The following is a 26188-nucleotide window of genomic DNA, read 5'->3' as shown; positions in this document are numbered from 1 at the left end:
AGAAAAAGAAAGAGGGGGGAAAAAAAGTCTCCAGGATGAATGTTGCTTCATCATCTACTGCAATAATCCTAGAAGGCGAAGCTTAACAGCACACAGGAGCAAGCCAGGTGCAGGGACAGTCTGTACCTTCTTTTGTGATTAGAACAAAAATGTCCTTGTCCCTCAACAAGGCAGGGAAGAAGTTAACCTGTGTGTAGGACCAGCAAGCACCTCAGCTTTTTAAAACATCGGACTTGTCAGTATCTTAAACCAAAAAATAAATCTTGTAGCTTTTTGCTTGCCTGTAAATTAACCAGCAAAGCAAATAATCACACAGGAATTGCCACCTTTTGACCATGAACTGCCTAAATCAGCTCGGGAGCCCAGTGCTAATGAACATTCTTCACTGTACCCATCAAGCTGGGTTCAGGAGGGAGCACCCTGTAACTAACAGCACCTGGCTCCTATGGGCAGGTGCCACACATTTGCATCTCCTGTCCCCTATAAACGATGAGGGGCTGATAACACTGCTTCCGGCTGGGGCCTTCACCGTGTTTTTACAGGGAAGAAAGACTCTCCAGCATTAAATGTATGAGAGTGCAGCAGCTATATCTCCTTCCTGCAGAAACATGTAAATAATTATTCAGATGACTTTGCCTGGAAAATGAACAGAAAAGTCTGAGTGTAGATCACCTGGAGGAATAGAAGGACTGTAGAGATTAATGTGTTTATGGCACCTAAATTAGCAGGTCATGAAGTTACATGCAGCTTTAGAGAGATGAAGGACAGTGAGTAAGACCGGTGACTCAGAGGGGTGTGGAGATGGAGAGACTGTCAGTTCCTGAAGGGTACAGAAAGGTATGTCCAACACCAGTACAGTCACCAGTCTAACTACAACCAGGACATGTGCAAAATACTGGATATGCAGTGTCTGTTGCCCTCCATGTCATGGCAAAGAGTGCTGGCAAACCACCTGCACCCAGCGTTTTGGTGCCTGAATGCCGGACAAGCTATTTGGAGACAAGTTCTGGAGCCACTGAGCATATTAGCGAGGAGGGGAAATTGGTTTTAAAAGAAAAATCACATTGTCTTCCTGTAAGGTCTCTGGTTGAGTTTTGCTACAGCAGCGCTGTAACATTTCCTAGATTTCTTTTGTGAAATGCATGTGAACTTCCTATCTTCAAATAATTTTGTTGAAATGGCTCAAGTGGTTGAAGTTTATATGTATACGCATGTGCGGACACACACAGACATTTATATAAATCCACGCAGACGCATACACACGCTCTTTGGGGAGTGCTGGGACAGAGCAGAACGGCCAGATAGAAATATCACACAAAAGCATGATAATGACTTAGGAAGTCAGGGTAAAAAAGAAAAATAATCTGGTCTTTGCTGGCCAAGCCCATTCTCTCCTACACACATAAGACAACGCTGTAAGTCAACCAGTCCCCAGTTCTGACCTTCTGAATCTTGGTTCTTCCGAGTGTAGTTCATGCGGAAGACAAAAGCATCCAGAATAAAAGCCACGATGATGGTCATCACCACCTGGGAGAGGACAAGAACAGAAGAGATGAGGAGGCTGCTGCTGGGAAACTCTTCCAGCCCAATTCAACAGGAATCTGAGCATTCGGTCTGTGCTTCAGCTCCACATTCCCCAGCATCTCCACAGCAGAGGGGATGCACAGGTCACACATCAACCTGAGAGCAAACTTCTGACAGTAAACCAGAAAGGAGACAGAGCAAAACTGTGCTGCTGCAGTCCTTTCCCCAGGCCCAGATTTATGCGGCATCAGCTTTATCAGTGCACACAAACTCAACTTTCTGCAAGTGATGAGGACTCACACCTGTTTCTGGAAGGCGTTTATGTAGAAGAGCAAAGTTGTCCTCACTTAGGGATGGAAACTCCCTCTGGAACACAGCAAAAGCTGCCTCCCCTCCTCAGCCCCACTATTTGACGCAGGAAGCACGTCCAGAAACCTACCATGGTCACAATATAGAAGATCATGAAGTAAAGACGGCTCCAGTGAGTGGTTTGGGATGTCACGCCTTCCTAAAGAAGAGATGGAAGAAGTCGGTAGTGCACAAAATATGGAAGACTCTGCTGTTCACCACTTGCCAACAGACATAAAGCAGCATAACCACGATCTGAGTCACAGCTTCACAGTGAGCGCCCAGGGCTGCCTGCGCAGCGCCCAATGCCCCAACTGCTCCTTGCAGCTCACCTGCCTCTCAAGCTAACACAGAGGTTCCTATACGCAAATGCACAGAACAATTTAAGCCCGTGGCCGAGTGTACCCTTGCTGCTGTGGGAACACAGCTCAGACAGTAGGGTGACAAGCTGGAATACAGAATGACTTCACTTGTCCGCACTGTGAAACCCAGGCTGAAGGCTGGTCAAGATTCCCAAGAAAACACGCCCAGCAGCATGCCAGAGGTCAAATATCACCCAGTGATCGGGAGCAAATGTCTGGCAACAAGAAGTGATGACGTTGGGCCCATCTCCAGTCGCTAGGGGAAGAAAGTGGTGGTGGCATGGAAGATCTAGCTCACGGCAGCTGAGGTTTACTTACCATGATGATGTACCAGTCGTTGACGACTGTCAGCTCAAACAGTGTGACTGTACAAGTGAGAGAAAAAATACAGACAATTTATCCAACCGAACCTACTTCAGTGATTCTTAGACAAAGTATTTGACAGGGATGACTGATGCAAGACACTGAAGTTTCAATACGGCCAGCAAATCTCACCAATGCAATTATTTCAGACAAAGGGGGTTAGACCCACAGAATCAGGAGCATGGTTTAACCTATGTTTCTTAAAAGAATCAGAAACAGACCTGACTCTCCTAACCAGAGAGTGTGGAGATCTCTGAAATCTCCAGGAGATAAACACCTCTGCTCACACATTAAGAAAAATCACAGAGAGTCATCAACACATTCAAATTATTCTTCATCAGTGGGTTTAAAGAAATGTATTAGCATCACTATTGGTTCTTTAGGAAGGTAGTTACTTAAGGCCTCCTTAAACATCTCTGGAAATCTGGTCTGATCACCAGTCAGAACAGATCTGCTGGCTTCACGCTGGCTTTTAAGCAATGTCTGCTTACCTTGCAGAACACTTATGGCACTATTAGTCAGCTGGAGTTCTCCAGACAGAAAAAGCAGGATGCTGAGTGTCTGAGGTGCATTAGGAGGGCTCTCTGGGAGAGTCCCAGGCTCATACGAGCACTACAGTCCTGCCATCCAGCTCTGCAGGAACACAGATGCACTCAGGAATAGCCTTTGCTACAGACAAAACTGCCCTTACCAAAGCTGTTCAAAATGTTGTCAAAGTTGTTGAGATAGTAATAACCTTCTTCCACAACTGTCTTGTTGCCAACCGTGTGATTCACCCAGCGGTAGGAATCTGCGACTGTGCTTGTGCTGGTTGGAGAAACCAGGACAAAGAATGAGAAGAGAACTGAAAAAGCAAGGAAAATATCACAGGTTATAAACATTAAAACACTTAGAATGTGGCACTTTCTACCTCTTGGCCAGCACTTGCCTTTTCTCTGAAAGCAAGCTCCTGTCCTTCACAGCTCAGCACAAGCCCAAGGACCACATGGAGTCTTTCTAATCATTCAGCAAATATTATATCAGATAAACCGAGTGTTTCAGCTGCACTCCTCGGCTCACACCTGTAAAGCTTGGCATTTCCAAGTGGTCTGCCATCATTTAAGATGAAAAGGACACTGGCCAGCTTGGCTTCCAAAATCAGGTGAATTTATCTTGTAGAAAGTGAGGCCTAAATATGTATCACATTCAGCAGAGCAACTCTGGTGTCGCCAAGATAAAAATCTCAACTTCGCTCTACAGGAGCTGTTACAAGAGCTTCCAGCTACAGTAGAAGTCTGCTAGGAAGCAGGGTGCCATGAAGAAGTCCTCCCAGTGCAGGTACCTGAGGTGAGTTTCAGAGCTCATTAAAACCAGCCAACCCCACCACAGAATCTCTCTCCCCTTCTGAATGCAACACAAGAGCCATTTCATCCAATCTGACCTAGAGAAGTGAAGTGTCGCACCTACATTTTCCCAGTGTGTTGCCTCAGCTACAAAACCCCGTTCAGACCCATCCTCTGGTCCCTTCTCTGCATGGAGACAGAGCTGCTGGAGCCTCCCTGCTCCTGGCTTTGCACCAAACCCACTGCAGAGGGGGATGGATTCGCAGTACTCACTTGCAGCAGTTCGGGTAGACCACGCCAGCAAAGAACTCCATGCCAACAATGGCAAAGCAATAGTAGAAGATCAGCAGGGTTAAACCCAGGCTGGAGGCAAAAACAGAGAGAGTACTGTGCTGCTGAAGAGTTGCTAAGGCCGGGAAACACAAAGTCACAGGCTGGTTTCTCTGGAAGGAATTTCCAAGGCATGGGAAGCCGCAGACCACCCTGCCTGCCGCTGGGGCTCCGCAGTTCTTTGCCTGCTCTCATTCAAGAAGTCCTTGGACAAGGAGCTTGCCACTCACTGAAGAGAGGAACTAAAGAGCGGCCTGGATTCCCTCCCAGTCTGCCTTTCTCTGGTAAACAAATGTCTCTCCACAGTTTCTTTAATAAAGAACAACACACACTGGTTTCTGCCCTCTCCACGTCCTCGCATGCAGAGGCTGTGCCAAGAACTGGGCTCCCCAGCTAACACGCTCTCCACAGCCCTTCCTCGGGGAATAAGGTCTGAGAACACTCCACTCAAACCTCAAGCTCCTTCTGCCCCACCGTTTCACAATAATGTTCTCCAGTGGCTGTACTAAGGACAGGGAAACATCTGGGGCTGAGTATATTCATGCCCATGTTCCTCCAAAACGGGCCTCCTCCCTCACTGAAAGCTGGGATGGGGGAGAAAAATTAAACAAGCATCGACTCTTGGTTATCCTCCTAACACAAAAGCCAGGAGGTGGCCCAGGGTGCTGGAGTGTTGCTAATCACATCCTGCTCCAAGCAATCGGAGGTTTAACACCCCAGCACAGCACACTGAAGAATCAGTGACAATCGACTGACAGATGAGAGCATAAAGTGGGTGTGACAGGTCCCCATCCTGAGCCCAGCCCTAGACACTAAACCTTCGCTCCCCTCTCTCCACTGTCACCCAAAGAGAAGAAGTTAGTACCTGGCCATCCGGGGGAACAACTCAAACATCGTGTCCAGGACATTTCTGTAGCGTTTCTTCAATTTAAATAGCCTGAAAGGAGAAGCCAGCAGTTATGTACACACTGCAACATTCCTGGTGGCGTTAGGAAGAGTTACACAGAGGATCACGGCTCTCTGCACCTGCCGGCTCAAGGAATGGGAGGTTTCCTGACACCAAACTCGCAGGATCTGCTCTTGCCTAAGTAGTTTCCGTTCACCTAACAATGTCCTGTTGTCCCATGTAAATGCTTATGACACATTCAACTAAGTGCTTACATGACTGAGGAATCTCAAGGAAATGTCTACGCCTTCTTGCACAGTGTGATGCATAAACAGCTATTTTAAAAAACACTCTAAGAACATAAACGAGCTGTGTATATAGGGTCAGGATTCATTACTCCTCTTCTCAGATACAGGCTTTTCTGTGTTTCCCTCATGACCCAATAAAAATTGATGAAAGAAAACTACATTGCACCTGTTAATTTAAGATTTGGCCACTCCATCAGCCTTTACAGGGAAACACAGCTGCCAAACACAAGCTTTGGCAGGGGAGCAACGGAGAAAACATATTTTTGTTCCCCCCGCCTTGAGTGTCATAAAGTATTCCTGAAATCCTCACTGAAGAGCTAAATTACATTAGCTTGTTTTTAACAAAAAAATGTTTTTCCTCAAATGCCTTCCCCCTATGGCTCTCAAAGCGTTCTGCGAAGGTGCGTGTACCTCGAAATGAGAGGGTTAATCAGCCCCCTCTCACCGAGCTGCAGAGAGGTTACAGGCCGCAGTCTTGCTCCAAGTGTGAGATGCAGTTAGAGCAGGGTTGTACTTCGCCCTAGAAAGCAGCGTCCTTTGAAACTGTAATTTCTGGTAATTCAATGGAAATTATTAAACTGGCTCTGACTGACTCACCCTGACAGAAGAGCTTTTCTCCAAACAGCATCAGACAATTTAGAGGAGGTGTAAGAACCCCGCAAAGGCAGACACAGGATAATCTGCCCCCGGTAAATCCCTTGATCTCTATTAGAGATCAGCTTAAGCTCCAAAGCACGGGGTTTCGTATCCCATCCCAAGTTTTTGTTATCGTTCATTTTGATAACTCCGGCTAATCTCATTACCCCACGCAATTCCTGTTTGCCACGGTCACGTACCCACAGAGCAATCCTTGCCCTCTCCTGGTAAGGAGCTCGATGCTCAAAGCGACTGATGGAAAACAAGCCTGGCTGTTCTCTTCCCCACCTCATCCCTCCTCCCCCAGCCTTCCTGTCTCACCTCAGCAGCTGGAGGGGTCGCAACACCACGATGAAGTAGAACGGCTCCATGTTAAACGCCAGTGCCATGAGCCCCAAGAACGCAAACAGGGTGACTGAGAAGTCAAAGCTGAAAAGAAAGAAAGAAAGAAAGAAAATAGAAAATAAGAGCGATGATTTAGCCCTAGTGTTTCAGCAGAGAAGAGGTACTTGGTGTTGCTCCAGCCTAACAAGATGTGCAAGGCCAAGGGCAGAAGAATTACAACAGCCTGCTGACGGCCTTGTCTACAAGGCTAAAAACTCGTCTCCAAAGTCAGTCTAACCCAACAACACACGCCACCTTTTTCACAAAACATCAGCGTGCGCGCTTACAGATTCCAGCCCGAGGACAGGTACTCAACAGGGCCCAGTCCAGTGGTCTTCAGGAGCAGCTCCACGCCGTAGACTGTAAAACAGGATGACACAAAGATTAAGAAGCAGCATCACATGGAGAGCTCGTGCAAAGGTTTGTCCTCAAAGATAGTGGTGCTCCAAGTGCAGGACTGCTGAATGTACGCTTAACAGACTCCCACCCATCCTCCCTATTCTCAGTGAGATGTCAAAGAGACATTTTCCCTCCAAATCAACACATTTTCCTGTATTCATGGTGATTTCTGCCAGCTGCAGCCAGATCAGAACTGGTAATGCCTCCTGGAACAGTCAGTGCAGCACAGAGCAACATGAGCAACTCCACACTGAGCCCTCACAAGTCTGGAGGAGCTTATCACTTTGCACGCTGTGCCTAACAAACAAGGCTATTCTGCTCTGGGGGCTGAAGCTTTAGGAGCAACACAGCAGCTTTTGCAGAGAGCTGCACGGAGGTTGGAAGCTCCCCAGGCTGCAGGGCAGCTGTGTGACTGCAGCAGAGTGCATGTGGGCCTGTGTGGATGCTGACGATCCCTGCCAGGCTGTTCTAGGCCGAGTCTGTACACTTGTGGCAAAGTTTTCATTTCAAACTGAAAAATCTTCAGGAGGCAGAGCTGTCTGCTCCCCTCCCAGCTCCTTATGAAGTGACACAGCTCTTTTGGGAGGCATGAGCTTACTTGTGAGGAAGACTATGTAGCTCCATGGGACATTTCTGGAGAAGAAATTCCCTCCTGCAAGACACAAGAAGAACTTTTTCTAGCCTTCTCTTTATTCAATCCCCCAGCACCATAGTCAAGAAACAAGCTGCGATATTTCCTACCCTGCAGCATGAAGGTTTCAACAAGAATCCAAATTCCATTCACAGCAACCACAGTATCTGGAAAAGAAAGTAAAAACCCATGGCAAACACAGTCCTGGGCCAGATGACATCCACTTTTCTAGGCTAACAAAAAGACTACAACATAGGACAAGCAGCAGGGTCAGTGTTTCCAATTCAACTAACAAATTGAACTCATAACTTGGGACAGCTGCAAAACTTCTACCCTGACTTTTCCCAGGCCTTTAACAGATGCCATGTCTTTATCTTCAGAAGGAAACAAAACTAAAAACACTGGTCTGAATCATGCTCAATCATTCTACTCATTATTATCTTACACTCTGCCGTGTTATTATCTGTATATTTTAGTTTCCTCCTAGTTCTAGAATGAGATCTCAAGAACCACTAGGTCCCCAGCAGCAGAGGACAAAGCCCTGTTGGATCCCCAACATTCAAATCCTGAGAACCGAAGGTGCAGGACTTCTGTTCGCTCACATCTCCTCACCCCATCCCACACTCTTCAGTTCAGCATCCTAATGTACAAAAAGCATCTCCTCCAACATTTCAAAAAAAATAATACTGAGTAGGGACAGAAGATTTAGAACATACCAAGTAGCACCACGAGTAAGCACGCTTTCTCCTCTAGAGAAGAGGAACATGGAATCATTCTCACAGGCAGTACAGTTGCCAAGCAATTCCTCCAGCAATGATGCTGCTTGCACCTTCTCAAGTGCACGCACAAGAAGGGGGTTGACTGGTGAGGCAGTTCCTTACCCAGCATCCTCCAGCGGCTAAATAAAAACCTCAAGGCTTGTGAAGGTTCACACCAACCTACCCAAATGCAACAAGCTGATTCCTAAAGAATCAGACCCAGAAGTGCAGTATGTGAACCAAGGAGCTTCTCCAGGACACTCAACCGTAGCGGTTGGTATGAGTACGCAGCTCCCTCCCTTTCTGCCAAAACTCCGAATGTGTACACGAGCTTGGAGCAAAGACCCTGCCTCACCACACCAGGTCCTTGTGCGGGCCGGCAGACACAGCGTACCAGAGCCACGGGACTGAGGGAGCCCAGCAGAGAGAGCTTGTCACTCCTACTTACACATGGTGTACTGGAACACGCGGGACTTCACCAGGATGTTGATGCCTGCAAGAGTGGAAGCACAACAAAACAAATGTTTACATGACTTCCCATAACACACACAAAGCTTCCTCTGTCTTCTCCTTAGAGATGTTATCCATACCAATCTCCTCAGCACAGAAGCTAAACACATTAGCAGATTATTAACTTTTACTTCTTGGGATCAAGTTTGAGTTTCATCTAGAATTTTAGCAGCAATGAACTCACTATCCTTAACCCCCAAGGTGCCTTTTTTTTCTATGTACTAGCTTTGTGGTGTGGACAGAGGTCAATGCAGCTGCTGAAGCACCGCCCACGTCTGGAACAACACAAGTGCTGTCAGGAAAGGTTGAGCACATCAGCAAAGATACGCAGAACTCTGACAGCAGCTGTGTGTTTGGATCAAGATATTGTGAACTGTTACCTACCAGCATGCAACACTGAAATAGAATTGCAGGTAAGTTCTTATTTCCGAATGGGTACATTCAATCAGGAAGCTTGGTAACAGGGAGATAAATCACATTTGCAAGACAGATTACACAGATGGGTATTTCAGACCTCTTTCCCTAGCACCTGCACAAGCACTGCAAGCACATCGTGGAACTAGGAACAAACACAAACCCCACTCTACAGTCACTGCTGTGAGTTGCTGCCTGGGATACAGAGACACAAACCTAGAAACTTGGTTAGATTCAGCAATCACAAATCCCCATATGACCTCTGTGCTGAAAAAGGAATACAGCCCTCCCTGACCTCGGGAGCTGGTTCCTCACAGAGCTTCTGCCAAGTAATCTCTTATTTTAAGGAAGCTGGGGTTCGGGTCGGAGCACAGGGAACATTTATATGGCAGAAATCTCCCTTGGAGATTCTGATTACAAGGCTTTGAATACACAGAGAGTTGGTTAGTAGGCCTTCCCTCAGTTGTTTACCACGGACATAAGGGAAGGTCCCTTCAGGGGGCCCTGTCTTTGTAAACTGATGCTTTTCCTGCTAGTTGAACACACGCTGTCATGAAAATCCAGCCTGTTACCTTTAAAAATAAGGAATGCTGTCCGTGGAAGGTCATCAAACCAGTGCTCGCGATTCCGTTTTGCCTGGAAGTGGAACAGCCACGATCACAAGTCAATTACATCCATACAAATAATGTGCAGTGATGGAGACTCACCTTATCCCCATCATCTTTTTATTTTAGATCCCCTTTGTTTCTTACCCACCTCCTCTTTAATCACTGGCCTCCTTTGCTCTCCCTCCCACACACCCTTCCCCTCCTCTCCACCCAATAAATATTTACCTTCCATTTTAAGCCAACAACTTCATAGAAATTGTAAAAATCCTTCAGACTGCAAAACAGAAAGAAGCATCTGATCAGAGCCCTGGAGTTGATTAGATCCTTAATTGTCCTTGTCAGGCATCATCAGTACAGAGTCCCTGGAAGTTATTAACTCCTTATTAGAACTGCAACCACAGCTGATAGAACTCAACATCAACCTTTCCCCAGCCTGGCTAAAGGTTATTGACTGACAATAGCTGGAGCGGGGTACAAAGCCTAATTTCTTTCTGCTACACTACAGCCCTCAGAGGAAGCTCTCACTCTACTAAACTTCAGAATTTTACCACCAGGAGGAAAAACCTGAGGCTTAGATAGCAATCTTCAAGGGACAGAGATTGTACTACTCCTCATGAAGAGGTCTTGGACTGCCTAAATTACTTGGACAGTCCTTTTCTAAGGTCTTCACACATTTTCTTTTCAAGGTAACAATGAAATTTGAAAAGTGACATGAAAGCAAAGGAACTCATAAAACACAAGCGCCTGTCTAGGTGCTCAGGGTCAGGCCTGTAACAGCTTTTAGGTGTCTGAAAGCGAGTATGCTGAACTTCTCAGACTCTCACTGGTGTCATTAGGTACCTAAATTTAAGAACTCTGACTTTTTCCCAATGTCATTTTCAATACTTCTCTGTGGCACTTGACTTTAAGGATAAGCATTGGCACCAGCTTCATGGGAGACTCACTCTGAGCCTGTTTCTGGCCAGAACAAAGGAAGAGAAGGTCTCGTGCTCTAATTCCCTGTTTTTCCTTGCTGGTTGGAGTTAGCTGCACCCACCCAGCAGAACGGTAATTCTCTGCCTCATAACACAGAGGATGACAGTCCTGAAAGCACCAGCAGAACCAGATTTTAATTAACAAAACCCTGGGGGACACAGCCAGCTGCTGGAAAAAAACAAAACAGAACAAACAAACTTGTTAAGCTGCGAGGCTGCACTGTGTGAAGAAATGCTCCTTGCAGGTTTTAACACTGTTCCTCAATTTCTCGCTCCTCTGTTCTGGTGGGGAGGTGGGAAAGGGAGGCTGCTGAGCGCCAGCACAGCGCTGTATCCACAAGAGGGCATGCAGGAACTCCATCACCTCCGCAGAAAACCCTCGGCTCAGGGTACACCCCCCTCCAAGCTCCCTGCTTCCCAGACAAACCCTTTCAATCTCGTTACTCTATTCCCACATCCCAAACAAGTTTTATTCCATAAGCCCAGCCATCCTCTCCAAAGCGCAGCCTAGCTTCAGCAAGCGAAGCAGCATCCCTGCTCTGGGCGCAGCAGTAAGACCAGCCTACCTGAGCAAAGGAGTATGGCTTTGATTCAGTGCTTTGAAAGTGAGATATCGCTCTCTGGCGCACATCCGAGGCTTGTAAAACCGCAACAGCCCTTCGAAGTGCTTGAAAGAAATTCCAGACGGCCTCTACAAACAAGGGAACGTTGTCGTAAGCAGCGACATCGGGCAGAAGCACACAGAGGCTAGTGCATTTAATTCCCACTCTGGATTTGTTTTAAGCAGGATTTCTACATTATCGTAAGATGCCATTATAACTAAGCTATTACTTTAACATACTGAGCTTGTCCCAGGGCACAGAGATCAGAATGCTCTCCTGGCAATCGGCTCCTCCAGCAAATGCAGAGCTGCTGCCTGTTGCCCCATCATGTGAAAAATTGTCCCACTAGATACTCCAAGCAACAGGGTTCAACCACACTTCTTGGGAAATCAGTGGGCAGCCAAACTGATCCCATTACTGGCACTTTTTAAGCCTATCAGCTATGTGCCCTAAAAATGAACTCATCTACTAGAAGTAGGTTAATTATTTTTGGGCCTTATTTCTCCTGCTGCACCACAAGTTAAGCAAGAACTCAACCCTCTCCCCCAACTGCTCTGTCCCCACTGTCTGTCTGTGGGTGAATCACTTCAGTTTCTGCACCATTTAGTCACACAGTATCTGGCAGCTGTTCTGGACCTTCACGTGTATAACCCACCCCTCCTCTAAGTACCGGTGCTTGAGAAGAGAGTTCTCAAGTGACCCACACTGAATCAGAGAGAAATCAACGGTCGCATGCACTCCAGAACAAATTTCACTCATTTTATCAAGACACTTCCATAATCTCACACGGGGCTGAAATTCAGACTAGTTTGTTTTTTTTTCTCCAGAAACAATTCTAAACAAGTTATACAAATGCAAAAAAAAGAGTAGCCCTTGGTGACTATGACTACAGCCAACAGACATAAACCATCTTTTCTGGAGCATGTTCTTTAAACACTCCAGAGCACTGGTGTTCCCCAAACATTGCTGCCGCAGCCCAGGCAGCCCCGAAGAGCCCTGTACCTGTTTGGTGATCAGCAAGCGGTACGCGTGCTGGATGGCCGTGCGCTTGTGCAGCAGCAAGGACTTAAACTTCCTCTTCTCGATGTCATTGAAAGTGTCGAACACCACAGCGAGAAGCTGCAGAGATAGGACAGGAGAGACAGTCACGTTTTGATCCATATGCTCTGCAGCTGCCTGAGCTGGTGCGTCTCAAATTGGGCAGGAACATCCAGGCTAAAGAGGCGAGGAGAGGCATTGCCTGCAGGAGGAATTCACTGCATGCTACCCTGAGGCAGAATGGAGCCAGCAAGGGCCCCTTGGCCATCAGGGATCCCACAAAGGGATCACTGAGCACATTGCACACACACTGATCCGCTCTCAGACGCGGTCCAGATATTTCTGGCCTCCTACCACTTGCTAGTGGTTTTAAGAGTGAAGGCTAAACCCCACATGTGGCAACAGAAAACAGTACTTAAATGTTTGTTAAAATGCCCAGATCTCTCCCTGGAAAGCAGGTTCGGAGGGCTGCTCTCTGGACTTCCAGGGAGCTTTGACAAACACACATCAAAACCAACCTTTCATCTAGGACAGCAGCAGTGAAACCCAAACCCACTACCAGCATCAAATCACTCCCCTCAGGCTGCAGAATTCCTCAGCTCCTCTGGCAGCCCCTTTTCCACCACTCACCTCCTCACCTGAGCTGCTCTGGCCCCAGGTGCTGCCAGGAGCGGAGGCAGCACAGCAGCCTGGCGCTCACACTGCAGTTACCTGTGCTCTCCAAGTCCTGCCACACTCAGTAATTCCAACCCCTTCAAACTGATTTACAAAGGATTTCAGGCAAGCCCAGATAATAAAATGCCATTTTATGATAAATAATGACGACAGAAAGGGACAATAAATCTCACGAAACCGAGTATGTCACTCCAAGCATGATATTAATGTGAGAGAAGTTGAAAGATACTCATACCCTGTTTTCTGTGATTTAATTCCATTCCTTGTGGTTAAACATTAAAAGCCTCCTATCTGTAGCAGAGCTGCCATTTCTAGAAGTATTCGCTGAGAGTTATTGCAGAGCAGTCTGGGGAATAGGGAAGGTTCTGCTGGACAATGAACTCCAAATCAGGCAGGGAGAAGTCAAGTGCTTCCCCAGGGGACTCACCAAGTTCATTATGAAGTACAGCTCGATGGAGAGATACACTATGAAGAAGACACAGGACCAGGGGTTCCGGGCATAAGATGGCATCATCACATCGGGGAAACTGCATCCGAAAAAGACACAAGTTTAAGCACCTCACTAGAAAGGCAAGAGCACAGGGCTCAGGTCTGTGTGTACACCCACATCCAAAGATCTGCACATTTCTGCAAAACACGCGGTCAGTCGTCATACCCAGTGACAAGCAGCAAAAACACAGGGGCATAATGAAAAAATAAATATGAAAAGTATATTCCTCACGTCCTGAAAACCAAAGGGGATTCGTAAGGTGGCTAAGGGTTGTGCTTTAACACTCGGTGACAACAGCAATGCAGCCTTGGTGTAAAAGTGCTGCCACCTGAGATTTATCCCATCCTTTGCTAATTTCCTAATCCTCCCTGACAGCAGATCAATATTTACTCACTGTCGTTATCCCCCCTTCTGAGCAGATAGGTGAAGTAAAGCAGAGGAATAGGAAGTTAATTCACAATAGCAAACTGTCGGCTGACAAAGGAGCACAAATAGAAATTTTCCTTTCTTAGAGCCAGGCCTAATAAAGCCATTTCCTCCCTCACTGCCCGCACAGAGATGAAGTGGTCTGAGTCGCTCAGAGGTAACTCTGCATCTGAGGTCACAGTGTCCTAAACGAAAACCAAGCACCAGTTCTTCCCATGCAAGCTGACCCAGGAAATCCCATGCTCGTGCAGAGGAAAGGGGTCGCATTTGGAGAGAGTATTTCTGCAAATAAACTCTTGGCTCTGCTACATTTCTCTGGTGACAAAGGCTGAGCTAGAAATCCATGAACTTACTTTGAAGTGGTCAAAAGCACAAAGAGATTCACCAGGCTGTTCTCTAGGGTATTGAAGTACTGAAAGGAAAAAACTCCCGTGAAAAAACGCAAGAAGAATTTCATAGTGATACCAAAATCCCAATGAAACAAACAATCCACCCACCCACTTGAATATGGGCACTTCTACCAATCCCCAATGCCTCCTAGGGAAAGGGTACTTTAGAACTAGTCCTTTTTAAAGGTCCCCGAGAGCTAAAACATGATGAGTTCAAACCATTTAAAGCTCATCTATACATTTTTGTAGTAGTTACTCCCTGTAGCTACAGGCACAGCAGCAGAAGGAACTAGTGGCTGCTGGACTCTGTCACAGCCTGAGGTGACCGAGCTCTCACCCAGACACCTTCCTCCCCTGGGGACAGTGGCAGGTGTCTCGTTTGACTGAATTAAGACACCAAGAACAAGGAACAGCTACATCCTGTCTTTGAAGAAGTTCTCTGCAGCGGCTTCCTTCCCATCAGGGTAAATCAGGGTAACGCTGCTCCACAACCTCTGGCCTCCCAGGCCACCACACGAACTACATAACATAGTAATGTTTGATTCTCAACTGGTCAAAACGGGACTTGAGTTTTAATTCAAACAGTCAGCAATACTCACTGGATCGGAGTGGTTAGGAGAAAACAAGTAAAAACCTGGAGAAGCAGCAGGGAAGGCAGAGAAGGAGAGAAGAAAGGGGGAAAGAACAAACAAAAATGAAGAGTTAAAACAATATTTAATGTCAATCAGCAGAGAGGTGATTCTCTGAGCCCAAGAGAAGGTCACACTCAGAGTAAGCCCTCTCTGACAGCAGGAAGAGGAGAGTATCTGGAAGGCCTTCTCCACACAGATTTGCCAATACGTGTCATTTCACCCATCTTTTCAGAAAACAAACACAGCCTGAGGACAGAAGACACACGACACACACAGGCATCTGTGGGAGTTTAGATTAGAACCACACACACCACAGATTCTCCTCTGGAAGAGCTCAAAAGGATCTTTGCTTCAAGATCAAAACCCCACCTCTTGCATTTCGCGGATCTTTAGTTCTGCCACATGACTGTGGATGAAATGGGATAAAGGGAAGATCCTGGTAGGACTCTGATCAGCTTTATTTTCATCCAGGTTGTTTCTATTGCTTTTGGACAACAACTGGTTAAGCGCATCACTTCACCTTCCATAAACACAACTCACCCAGGATGGCAAAAATCACCATGAAGAAAAGCAGGAGGAGGAGAATGTCAATAAATGGTGGGAGGGACTGGAAGATCTGTCGCAGATTTCTGAAAAATGAGAAAATATTAATAAACTAAGACTTGTATGTTTTCTCCTTTGGGTTGGCAGGAAAAACTAAACACCACACACCATGCTTGAGGACCTTCTTCCCACTCCCACTAAGGATTACAAGTAGAAAGTTAGGTAAATTGTTTCCAAGTTAGCTAATCTTTCCTTTGCATTCAGCTCTCAGATACTGCAAACAATACTAATGTCACCCTGTCAGCTTTCCTTCTCCAGACTTGAGATTGGCTCCGTGATTCATTGTGCAGTTTACAGGCAAACCTCAGAGCCAGAAACAATACAGCCACATCCACATGCTGTGGTCTCTGAGGACAGGACACATAAACACCGTGTACTGTGAGCGCATCCAAAGCTAAGAGTTTTCCCTACGCAGGCAAGACACTGGGTACACTTCAGTCGGAATCACAAAAGATCTCAGAGATCTGTAATGCCCACAAAAGACATTTATTTTCCCGAGCCACCTGCAGGATCAGAGCGCTTTTTGTCCACCCCAGTCCCGGCACAACAGCAGAAAACCCCACTGACCTCCGGACGGCACCGCAGTACCGGCAGTCGACCAGGAAGATACAGCGCAGAGCTCTGGTGATCCGGACGTGCGAGGTTTGGCGCACCAACACCACGATGGCCTCTATGAACTGCACAAACAGCACGCACGTCTGCGAAAAAGGGGTTTAGTGAGAGGCACAGCTGCAGGCTCCTTTTGGGAAAGGCAAAGCTCTCGCTGACCACCCATTTATTTGGACACTTTAAGGGTGGGAGGTGTCTCCGAGAGCTTAGAGATCTCACATGAATCATTTGGTAGCTGGGATACAAGTATTGCTGCTACTATATTCATCCAGTTCTTTGGTTCCCAAAGACACCAAAGGAAAAACATTGACAATCGGATCAAAAACTCACCTTCACCATAGTCCTTTTGTGCCTGATAAAGGTTTGGAAGCCCAGCCACCTCATCTTCATGGAGAGTTCAAAGACCACCACGATTAACGCAAACAGCTCCAGGGTTGCATGGACCTGTCACAACACAGCAAAGCTCAAACCAGTGCTTCTGGTTACAAACAGCAGCACAGAGGCCGCATTTCTGCCCGGCGTTTTTTAAGAAGCATACGGGTTTGACAACAGTCTGAGCACAGATCTGTGAAACCCCCAAGGTCGCTCTTAAAGTGAGCACAGCACTCCGTTTTTCAAAGTTTCTGTATTTATTGCTCTGTGCTTTTATTAAAGCCTACAGAATCTTCGTCTGTTCAATATCAGCCTGGAATTTCCTGGAAATCCATGTCCCTTATGGACTTGAATAACGTATCAAAAAAATGTATTGAAACATTTGAAACAAAAGGGCAAGACAGCAGCAAGTCAAGCAAAAACCTTTTAAAAAAGTATGAGACAGTTGTGGTTTTTTTAGTAGAACACAGAAGGAAAAGCTTCTAGGCATGGAAAATTTATATAGAGAAGGGTTTTCTCTTGAAATAGATGTTCTGGACAACTACAAACAGGGTCCTGATGAAGCTCTGGAACAGAAGGCAGCTCTTGGCAGTGCCGAAGGAGCCCTTCTCTATCAGAAGATGCAAAATGCACCACATAGACAATGATGTTATTTTCTTACAGGCTCAGCTCAAAACCAAATTGAGTTATGCAGCTTTGGCTCATTTTGAGCAACGCTTCGACCCCAAGGTTGTCACGGCTGTTTTACACCCCTGGTATGGTCCTAGGGTGCCATTAGCAGCTCGAAAAACAAATGTAGATTCTCCCACCAGCAGCTCCTCGCGCTGGTACCTCGTGAAATGGTTGTGGACTGACAGCAGTACACACCAGCTTGGCTATCGCTTCTCTCAACCTGCATTGTGTGAAGGTTGGGCAAAAAGACTTGAACTTACACACAGAGTAAAAAGAGTCCTCAGAGCACTGGGAGGCGAGGACAGGAGAAGGTTTAGCAACCTGTCCCCACACCGAGCTCTGTGTTCAATGACTTTAAAACCACCCTGGCAGAGCACACAGACTGAGTTCTCACAAAAAAGCACAAACCACAGACTTCTCAAACAGCTACAAAATTTAAGAACTGCACAAACGGGTAATATGAAATAAGTGTCACTTTCATTGTGGTCTATGCACATCTGATGAAAAAAGGATGTTTTGCTGGCTGGTGTATCTGCTGACAATCAATTTACAGAACAAGCCAGGTAGATCTATTTTCCTACTAGTGCTACCTTCTTCCTCTGTGTTTAGTCTTCTTTTTCCTCTTACCCAGTCCTGCAAAACAGGTCAACTTCTTCATTTTGCCCCAAAGTACTTACAAAGATGCCAAGACGGAGCATGGGAACAGCTGGCGCCTCGCAGAGAGACAGCAACAGGAGAAGCAGTGCCGTGCTCAGCTCCATCAGGTAGAACAGGTGATTGTGTGCAAAGAGGTAGGCAGCGAGTGCTTTGGCATTTTTGGGGTGAGTGAAGAACTTGTCGTTATTTTCTCCTTCCTAAGGCAGCAGGAATAAAGAGGACAAGAGCATTAGTGACTCTCGGTACAACAACAGCGCTTTCCACATGTATAACGCAGATTTTTGTAAGGATTAGATATAAATCCCAACAGCCTATTCCCACTTTACAGCCTGACATTGGTCTGTTTATTGAGGAACGAACTCTACACAGACGGGACACCCCCTCCACTCATAAGCATATTTCAGTAATGAAACTCATTAATATCCACAAACCCCCGCTTCAGAAACCCTTGAGGCTGTTCAAAATGAGGAATGAGTGCTGAAAGAGTTTATAAAGGTAAGGAAAGAAACTTGAGCCAACACCCCAACAGGAACACAGCGCTTCATTTACTCGCAACCACTTCCACATGTTTACAGAGTCATTTGATTAAAGTTCTCCAGCACAGAACATGAAAACACGCAGATAAGCTCCAGGGCACCTCGCTGACAGTCGCTCCTCCTTATCTTGGCCTTGCAAAATGTCTGGGAGAAAACACAGGAGCACACGCTGTGTTTTCTGCTTCAGGAATGCAAGGACACAGATTCCATGAAAAATTAACAAGTCTCTATGCTGATTTGTCATTCCCTCTTAACTAGGAAGCTTAAATAACATTAAGAGATCACATACTCCATCTTAAGATTTTGCCTACAACTGATTTTTAAACAGCTTCATCGTAACTATTTTTACCTCTAGGACAAAACTTAGTTTGGGGAGAATTTAGGGGTTTTTCATGTAGAGGCGCCTAAGAGCTTCTTCTCTTTCTCGAGTTAATAGTTTAAGCAAGGGAGCTTTAGTCACCCACAAGAAACTTGCAGCCTCTTGGCAACTGTCATACGAGATCATTTTTCCCGAGCTGAGACACTCAGATGCACAAGAAGTTGGTTGTTGTTGCTATTTTTTTTAAATTAACATCTTTCCAGGTAAGCAATTACTGTAAGGACAGTAAGCTATTACTATCAAAGCAGCATAACTGTGATTGCAAATCAATAACAAGGTCAGGAAACAGGATCTCCTTGAAGAAGTGAAGCATTCTCCAGACTAATTCAGAAGAGGGTTTCAAACGTTTCTCATTTACTCTTCTCACAGGCAAGCTCACATTCTGTTTAAGAACAAACAAACAAGTGCTGCTGGGTCAGCGAGCCAGATTGCGAGCAGGACAAAACACAGCAGCCAGCTCCATAAAACACGTCCCCCCCAACTCAGAGAGCGCTGGCTTCAATCAGCAGGGCATTCTTCTTCACGCCTGACAAAACACACTTGCCGAATGAAAAATAGTCTAAATTCCACCTCTTGGTAGCCAAGCGATTCAAAACGTCGCTGGACAGCAAAGTCCTCTTATTCAGATAAGACCCTCTTGCCTGCAGCTACTGCTGCAAATAAACAATCTGCATGCTCTTTAAGTTCTGCCTACCTCATTTCAAGGACATTGTCGTCATGACCATTGGTCAAGGCAGCGGCAAGAATAATCCGCACGCGAAGGGCTGAGCCTGCTGCGTACATCACCATCAGCCACCGCAGCCGCTCAATGACCCTTTGCAGAGCATCTCCGATAATCAGGACTTTAAACAAAAGCCCGGGAGGGGCTGGAGCTGCCGTTATATCCTCAGTGCTGCTCTCGTGCAGGACTAAGCTGAAGCACTACCAAGGTCCCAGCCTAGCCGGTTTTCAAATGTCAGAGCAGGGAGGAACAAATGGCTTCAATCACCTTGCAGTGACTTGAACAACAACAACAAAATCTAACAGGGTCCAAATTGTCTCAGGCTGCAATGCAGAGCTGTTGAAAGGGAACAAAGAGGGAGGAAAGGACAGTAAGGGAACCAGTAGCAATTTCAGACTGGCCAGCTTTGGGAGAAGCTAATTCATCACATCAGTCATCTTAAAAATATCACAGCTTTGTTGATTTAACAATGGTGTTTCATGTAACTGGAGCAAGGGTGGGGCTGGTTGGTTTGTTTGTTGTTGTTGTTTCTTTTTAAATAGGATAAACTTCACTTCTGGGCCGATCCTAATCTCAGCGTGCTTTCTACCTGCAGAAACCAAGACCTCTACCTTCTCTTGTGTCTTACACGATCTGCAAGGCTTGACTGATGCTAAACGAACATCCCAGGGCCACCCACCAAATGTGTGGCCGAGGCAGGATTAGGACCTGCAGTTCCAGAACACGAGGTGTCTCAGGAGAACGCTGACCATTCCTCCTGGAGCAACTGAAGGGATGAAATGAAGACCTATGACAAGTCACCGAAATCTCCACGGCAAGGTGGCAGAGCTGAACCTGTGCTGAACCCCTCTAACAGAGTCCTTGGTGCTGGGAGAGCTGGGAGAGGGTGGGCAGCTTGTTCAGTTGCTCCCAAATGACTTACCAGAGCCCATCTGAAGGTGTTTCCAGCATCCCCCCACTCTTTGAGCGGTTTCCTTTGCAAAGCACTGATTTTTTAACCTCAAACTAAAGCTCTTTGTTTCTTGTTGAGAACCCCCGTAGCTTCAGAAGCCCATTTCCACTCAGCACAAACCAGCTGGGCTCACCTGGAGGTAGATCGCTGCCTCCTGGTAGTTCATCTCCCAGTTGTGCCGGGCAGAGCTTTGCTGCGCGCAGCCGTCCCCCGCAGCGGGGCTGGATCCGTCGTTAATAACGTCATAGCTACCTCCATCTGCAGCAGAACGAGAGAAAAATCGATCTACTGTTAAGCGAGCTGAGATTGATGAGGAGGCACTCAAAGCCAGGCGCTGGGACCGGAGACAAGCATGGAGAGGTGGCAGAGTACCCAGAAAACCGGCAGCTTGTACACAGACAAATGGGCTCTTCCCATGTAGATTTTCAGGGACACGCTCAAACTCAGCACTTCAACACCGGAATGCTCCCAGAAGATCGGCAAAAGAGACAGCATCTGATTTAAGACAATAAGCAGGTCTCCTGGCTCAGAATATCTGTGCTGTCATGTTCATAGCTAACAGCTAGACAGCTCCAAGGGTGTCTAACCCCAAAATAAAGGTGGGCTTGCTAAAGGAACACCGCTTTTTGCATTTAGGAGAGACCGTGGAAGAATAGAATACAGGACTACAATAGGCAAAGGAAAGCAGGCTGAGTATAGACGCTGTATAGTGCACTATTTTTAGTAGAAAGCCTCATTTCTCAGAGGTCTACAAAGTCACTAAATAACACAATTCTGCAACACTTTTTGGTGCAGGTAAGTACCAACACTCCTGTGATGACAGCAAACAGCAACATTAATCTTCTGTTCATATCCCACAGGTTGATTCTGCAATTTCTAAGAGTGTGTCTGATCAGCGGAGCACTATAAAACAATGAACACTTGTACTAGATTTCATAGCTAAAGATTTCACTAAAAAGTACAATTCTATTGCAAAACGCAACTCCCAAGCACAGTTACACACACATAGTGCCCTTCCCACGGGAGAACTATGCAGGGCATGTATGTAAACTCCAGAATACTTGCTATTCTTGAGTCTCAAAGCTATTAAGACATGAAAAACACACATGAAGACAATGATTCTTCACAAAGAGAATGTCATTCGGCTTCTTCTTCTGGGACTGGATGTTTATTTTGCACCTTTGACAAAGAATAGTGAGCAGAGACCTGCTCAGGGCTGTGCGTTGAACACACACTGAGTTCCAATCATTACCCACACCACATGGTTCTTCTTGCTCTCAGTGGAGACTTCCCTCCTCCAGTCCCTCACCTTCCCAAAGAGGGTACATGTAAAATTGATCTTCCCAGTGCAAAAGTGCTGATTTCCCCCTTTTTCTGAGCACAGAAGCTGGTGATGCAGTAGCTTGTTCTCTCTGTCTTATGAGAAGTTAAACAAGAGTGGGGAAAAAAAATTACAATGAGGTTCTTTCCCTCCCTCATGACAGCACGCTGAGCATTTGCTGCATCTCTTTGCGACGACAAAATGATCTGTATTGAATTCGTGATTCGGTCTTTCTAGAACACCCTCAGGAGCGGGGAGAGCACACGCCAAAAACTGAACCCATAGAGAGAAACGGCAGAAACCCCTGCGCCAATGCAAAGCCACAGCTGCCTCTTCCACCCTCAAATCAAATTAAGATAACATTTATCTGGGATTTGTGAAAACCTTCCAGATTGCATACTCAAATTGCTGAGAATCCTGCAGCACTTAAGTCTATTTCTCTTCCTTGCTTCCCCCATACCCTTAAAATAACCACTCGAAATCTGGATGAATGTTTGAATGAGGCCAATTCCTCCCCTGCATCCCTTTCACACTTTGAATCAGTACAGTTCTTGAGAAAAAAATAAACGAGAGAGATTTTCTTTATCCACAGAACTGGAATGGCAGTCTTCAGGGTTTGCTGGACTTTTAACTAAAAGATGACAACAACATGCAAAATTCAGTAGCTTAATTGTTATTATTTATGAATCTTTTACTGTATATGTTTCAAAGAGACAGACTCCCCCAAACTGCAGCTTGACAGCACAAACCTTTTTGCATTTAAAGCTTAACAGCGTTGCAGAAGGAGCACATCTCCACCAGAACCTGCACTCACTGCTCAAGAGCTTTCCTGCCCAGAAGACAAGTATTTTCCATCCCTCATTTCCATCTTAATGGATGGGAACGAAGTTTTGCTGAGGCGCACAAGTGACTGGTACATTGGAGCATCCTATGGCATGTAACGTGCTGCCCAGAGCTCTCTGTGACATCCACCGTGTCACCTGGGCAGCTCTACAGCACATTCCCTGGAGCTGGAGTTCCAAGCCTTTCCATAACTCACCTTGAGAACTAAATCTGAGTGATTCATCTCACACAGTTCAGGGGATATTAAAAACGCACAGAATCACCACCTCGGCTGCACCAGCTCTTTTGGGGAAGAGGGACATAATTAAATTAAGGAGGCTGCTTCCAATATCCCCATGTTCTTGGAGCATTCCAGTGCATTCAAAATTCAAGAACAACAAAATGTCCCGTGGTCAAATCAGCAAAGGTTTGTAGCATTAAACAAAACACCAAACCACTGTACCCTACCAAAAGATGCCAAAACTGCCTTCAACCCTGACACAGTTCTTTCACAAAGACCAACCTCTATTTGAAAACGATGCACCACAATAAAAAGCCAGGACCCCTCTGCGTTTCACACAGAGAACTTGCAGCTGAAACAGATGTCCCAGTGAGATCAAGGTTATGAACAGAAAACAGCACTCAAAGATGCAAATCAGAAACAAAAAACTCTAGAAACCAAGATATTTTCCTTCCACCTAAACCAGACATCATCTTTCTAAGCACAGACAACAGAAAACGTCCTGGTGAAGCGCTCCGGTGCGGAGCTGCATTTTGTGGCTCAGCTCCTTTCCCATCAGGTACCAGAAGGTTGATCTAACATCCCTGAGGCAACAGCATCATCTGGGTAATAAATAATAATAAAAATAATAATAAATTTGAAAAGCAACCCTCTGACTGTTTGTTTGGCAGCCCTCCAGCTAGCTAATTTCCTCAGCTGCTCCCATGATAACAATGACACAGACTAATGCAAGCTCGGCTCCGCTCAGCTTGTGCTGCAGAACGTCCCCGACGGCGTTTACCATTAGTATGGAGCTCAATGAGATAGGAGGATCTCTCCACAGGACTCCCGTAATCCTCCAAGTAGATGGCGGGCGGCTCTCTCCACCGCATGGCAGCCGCCGCTTTGCCTTCGGAGTTGGGGAGAGGGACACAAGTCACATCTCGAGTTCCTCCCTCCCTCCCCTCCGAAAGCCGATCCTCGATTTCGCAGCTTCCTCAAGGGAAAGCCACGCGCTAAAGATTTTCCTCCGCTCTCGGCAGAACTAAATGTTTTCTCTCCTCCCCTCTGAGGAAGGTGGCTCAGACTTCGGTTAGAGCGTTTCCCTATCGCTGCCTTAGCAGCAGGATGTTAAGTGCAAGTTGTTGGAAGGCTTAGACGTGGGATAAAGAGCAGATTTTAAGCGTGGTGGTAAAGCAAGGCTCTGCGTGCCCTGCTCTTTTATTTTGGCATATAGCAGAATTTGCTCATGAACAACTAATGGGAAAGGAGTCGAAGTGCTGATTACTCGCAGCAAAGTCTTCTCCCCACCCAGCCAAAAAAAAATAGATATTTGTGAAGTTCACATACAAGGGGCGTAACAAAGTAAACGAACTGAGCTGTTGGCAGATGGCAAAGCTTCCTCCCACACTTGTGTAACGTATCCCAGACGATCCCTGAAAAGGGAGAAAGGGAGGGGGAAAAAGAAAAGAGGAAAAAAAGGAAAAGCAAAAGCAGCTGGCTGCTTACACAAGGCATCCAGAACGATACTGCCGGGACTCCACCGTTCCCATTCAGTGCAGCAGAGCATGCTCCTGTGTAAATAGTTTCCATATGTCATCATTACAATAAAATCCAAAAAAACAAAAAGGAAAGGAAGAGAAGGAGCATAAACTTTCCAGAACCTAAACCTCTCCCTTTGTAAAACAAATTCTCTGCTTAAGGGAAGGAAAAACGCTCCGTTGGCTGAGAGCAAACAAACTCTGCTCATTCGGAGCTCACGTGGCCATGGGGGATCTCAGGGGCAGAGGTGAGAAGGGAATAAGGGAGTGAAAATATCCACAGGAACCAGGGATAAAACACCCTTCCCAGCCAGGCTATTGTATGTCAAACAGAAATACATTTGGACTTCCATTGTTGGATCTTTGGTGTTTGGTTTTGTTTTAGTAAATAATAACAATAATTAAAAGAAACCAAACAAACTAGTAACCTCCTACAAATTCATGGGGTTATAAACCAACTCTCCAGGGCAGCTCTTCCATTTGCCTCAGAGCTCCCCCAGTCTGGCTCTCATTAGCCTGTTTGCCAGATGTTCTGCTTTCTAGATAGCACACGCTTTTCACGGCGTTACGCCGAAACAGCCCGAGGTGCCTCGAATGAGCTCCTCGGCTCACTCCAAAGCCACAGGCCTTTACCAGACTTACCAGGGCTTTCTCCTAAAAGGTTGAGGATGGTCTCCATGGAGCTGCTAGTTGCCATCCCGTCCAGATGATGCTATTTTAGCAAGTGTACCTGTGACGTGGAAGGCAGGGCAAGTGACACAATACGGCAAAAATATCCTTGTAGTTCAATCTGTCATTCACACTGTTTACATATCACATGTGTAGTCAATGTAAGACAGCAATATGTAACTTATTTGGCTAATGGGTTGCACGTGTGAGTAATATCTCTCTTGATGGGCAAAAAGGAAATGTCAAGGACACATGACCTTGGAGACAGGACACATCTTCATTCACATTGCTCTAGAAGGTTCCTGCAAATGGATGTGCCAAAGAGAGCGGCAAGAGAGAAAAGCAAGCGAAGCGCTACCTCCCGCAGCCGGGAAAGGTCGGGCTGTGCGGGGCACGGCTCCGGGCTGCTCCAGGAACCGTCCTGGACAACCGGAGACGTGTCGGCTTATAAAACACCCCCCAGTGCACCAGCCACCGGGCGACAGAGGGGAATGAGGACAGGGAAGAGAAGGGCAAATTGTGAGTCAACCATCGGATTCCTTCTTAATTATATTTAATCAGGTACCAAATTTGTCTTTTCTTCCCATCCTCCCTGCAACCTTGTATGTAGGACTGCTGTCTCGCATTTACCCGTGCCTTTAGGGTCATTATTTCTCCTTTGGAAAGAGGTGAGAACCCTGTTAGGGAACACACTTGCCAGCTATGTTTTTTCATGGGAGCAGTGCCTTTTTCTAGCCTGTCCGAGGCAAGTGTGACCTGTGGAGTTGAGGAAACATTCTACAGGTTTGCTGCAAGAGCCCACAGAGATGCTGCCTGACCTTTCCAGCACAAGGATCTTGCTGCTGGCCCCAACCCCTTGGCAAGGGGGACAAGAGGACAAAGCCACCTGTGGTTCAAGTCCCTCATCGCAATGGCTGCTGCACCATTCACCTGGAGCCGGTTCTTTTCAGGCTTCGCTGTGTTCTTTACTCCATGCCACCTCCATTTCTCATATCACCCACCTTGACTACTCGTATCTAATTACCCAAGCTCAGCCCATCGCAGAGCTCATGCTTTGAGTTTAAAAGAAACATAACCAGGCATCCAGCAACACTGAACACGAGCC

General features: G+C 46.5%; 1 protein-coding gene across 5 annotated transcripts in view; it reads right to left on the bottom strand.

Annotated features, from left to right (window-relative positions):
* The window catches only part of TPCN1 (two pore segment channel 1), a 46913-nt gene that overhangs the window by 5435 nt on the left and 15290 nt on the right, over positions 1-26188 (bottom strand). The window contains exons 1-24 of one of the 5 annotated variants that reach the window (XM_071816237.1): positions 25057-25144; positions 20644-20768; positions 17943-18119; positions 16552-16665; positions 16180-16310; positions 15550-15638; positions 14977-15011; positions 14342-14400; positions 13500-13599; positions 12362-12478; positions 11324-11448; positions 10009-10057; positions 9748-9811; positions 8700-8744; positions 7604-7660; positions 7461-7514; positions 6751-6823; positions 6401-6508; positions 5115-5186; positions 4193-4282; positions 3289-3404; positions 2553-2599; positions 1964-2032; positions 1443-1527 (exon numbers count right to left, since the gene is read on the bottom strand). In XM_071816237.1, the coding sequence (XP_071672338.1) occupies positions 1443-1527; positions 1964-2032; positions 2553-2599; positions 3289-3404; positions 4193-4282; positions 5115-5186; positions 6401-6508; positions 6751-6823; positions 7461-7514; positions 7604-7660; positions 8700-8744; positions 9748-9811; positions 10009-10057; positions 11324-11448; positions 12362-12478; positions 13500-13599; positions 14342-14400; positions 14977-15011; positions 15550-15638; positions 16180-16310; positions 16552-16665; positions 17943-18119; positions 20644-20768; positions 25057-25111 (2056 nt within the window). In that variant the 5' untranslated portion in view covers positions 25112-25144. Of the gene's footprint in view, positions 1-1442; positions 1528-1963; positions 2033-2552; positions 2600-3288; positions 3405-4192; positions 4283-5114; positions 5187-6400; positions 6509-6750; positions 6824-7460; positions 7515-7603; positions 7661-8699; positions 8745-9747; positions 9812-10008; positions 10058-11323; positions 11449-12361; positions 12479-13499; positions 13600-14341; positions 14401-14976; positions 15012-15549; positions 15639-16179; positions 16311-16551; positions 16666-17942; positions 18120-19531; positions 19649-20643; positions 20769-23675; positions 24109-24382; positions 24405-25056; positions 25145-26188 lie in introns of those variants that run through there. The other 4 variants (XM_071816235.1, XM_071816236.1, XM_065851913.2 and 1 more) reach the window with 4 other exon arrangements.

The sequence above is a fragment of the Patagioenas fasciata genome, chromosome 17 (assembly GCF_037038585.1).
Source record: "Patagioenas fasciata isolate bPatFas1 chromosome 17, bPatFas1.hap1, whole genome shotgun sequence".
In the NCBI taxonomy this organism is placed as follows: domain Eukaryota; kingdom Metazoa; phylum Chordata; class Aves; order Columbiformes; family Columbidae; genus Patagioenas; species Patagioenas fasciata.
The sequence above is the reverse complement of the archived record's forward strand: the minus strand, read 5'-3'. Positions and strand labels throughout refer to the sequence as shown.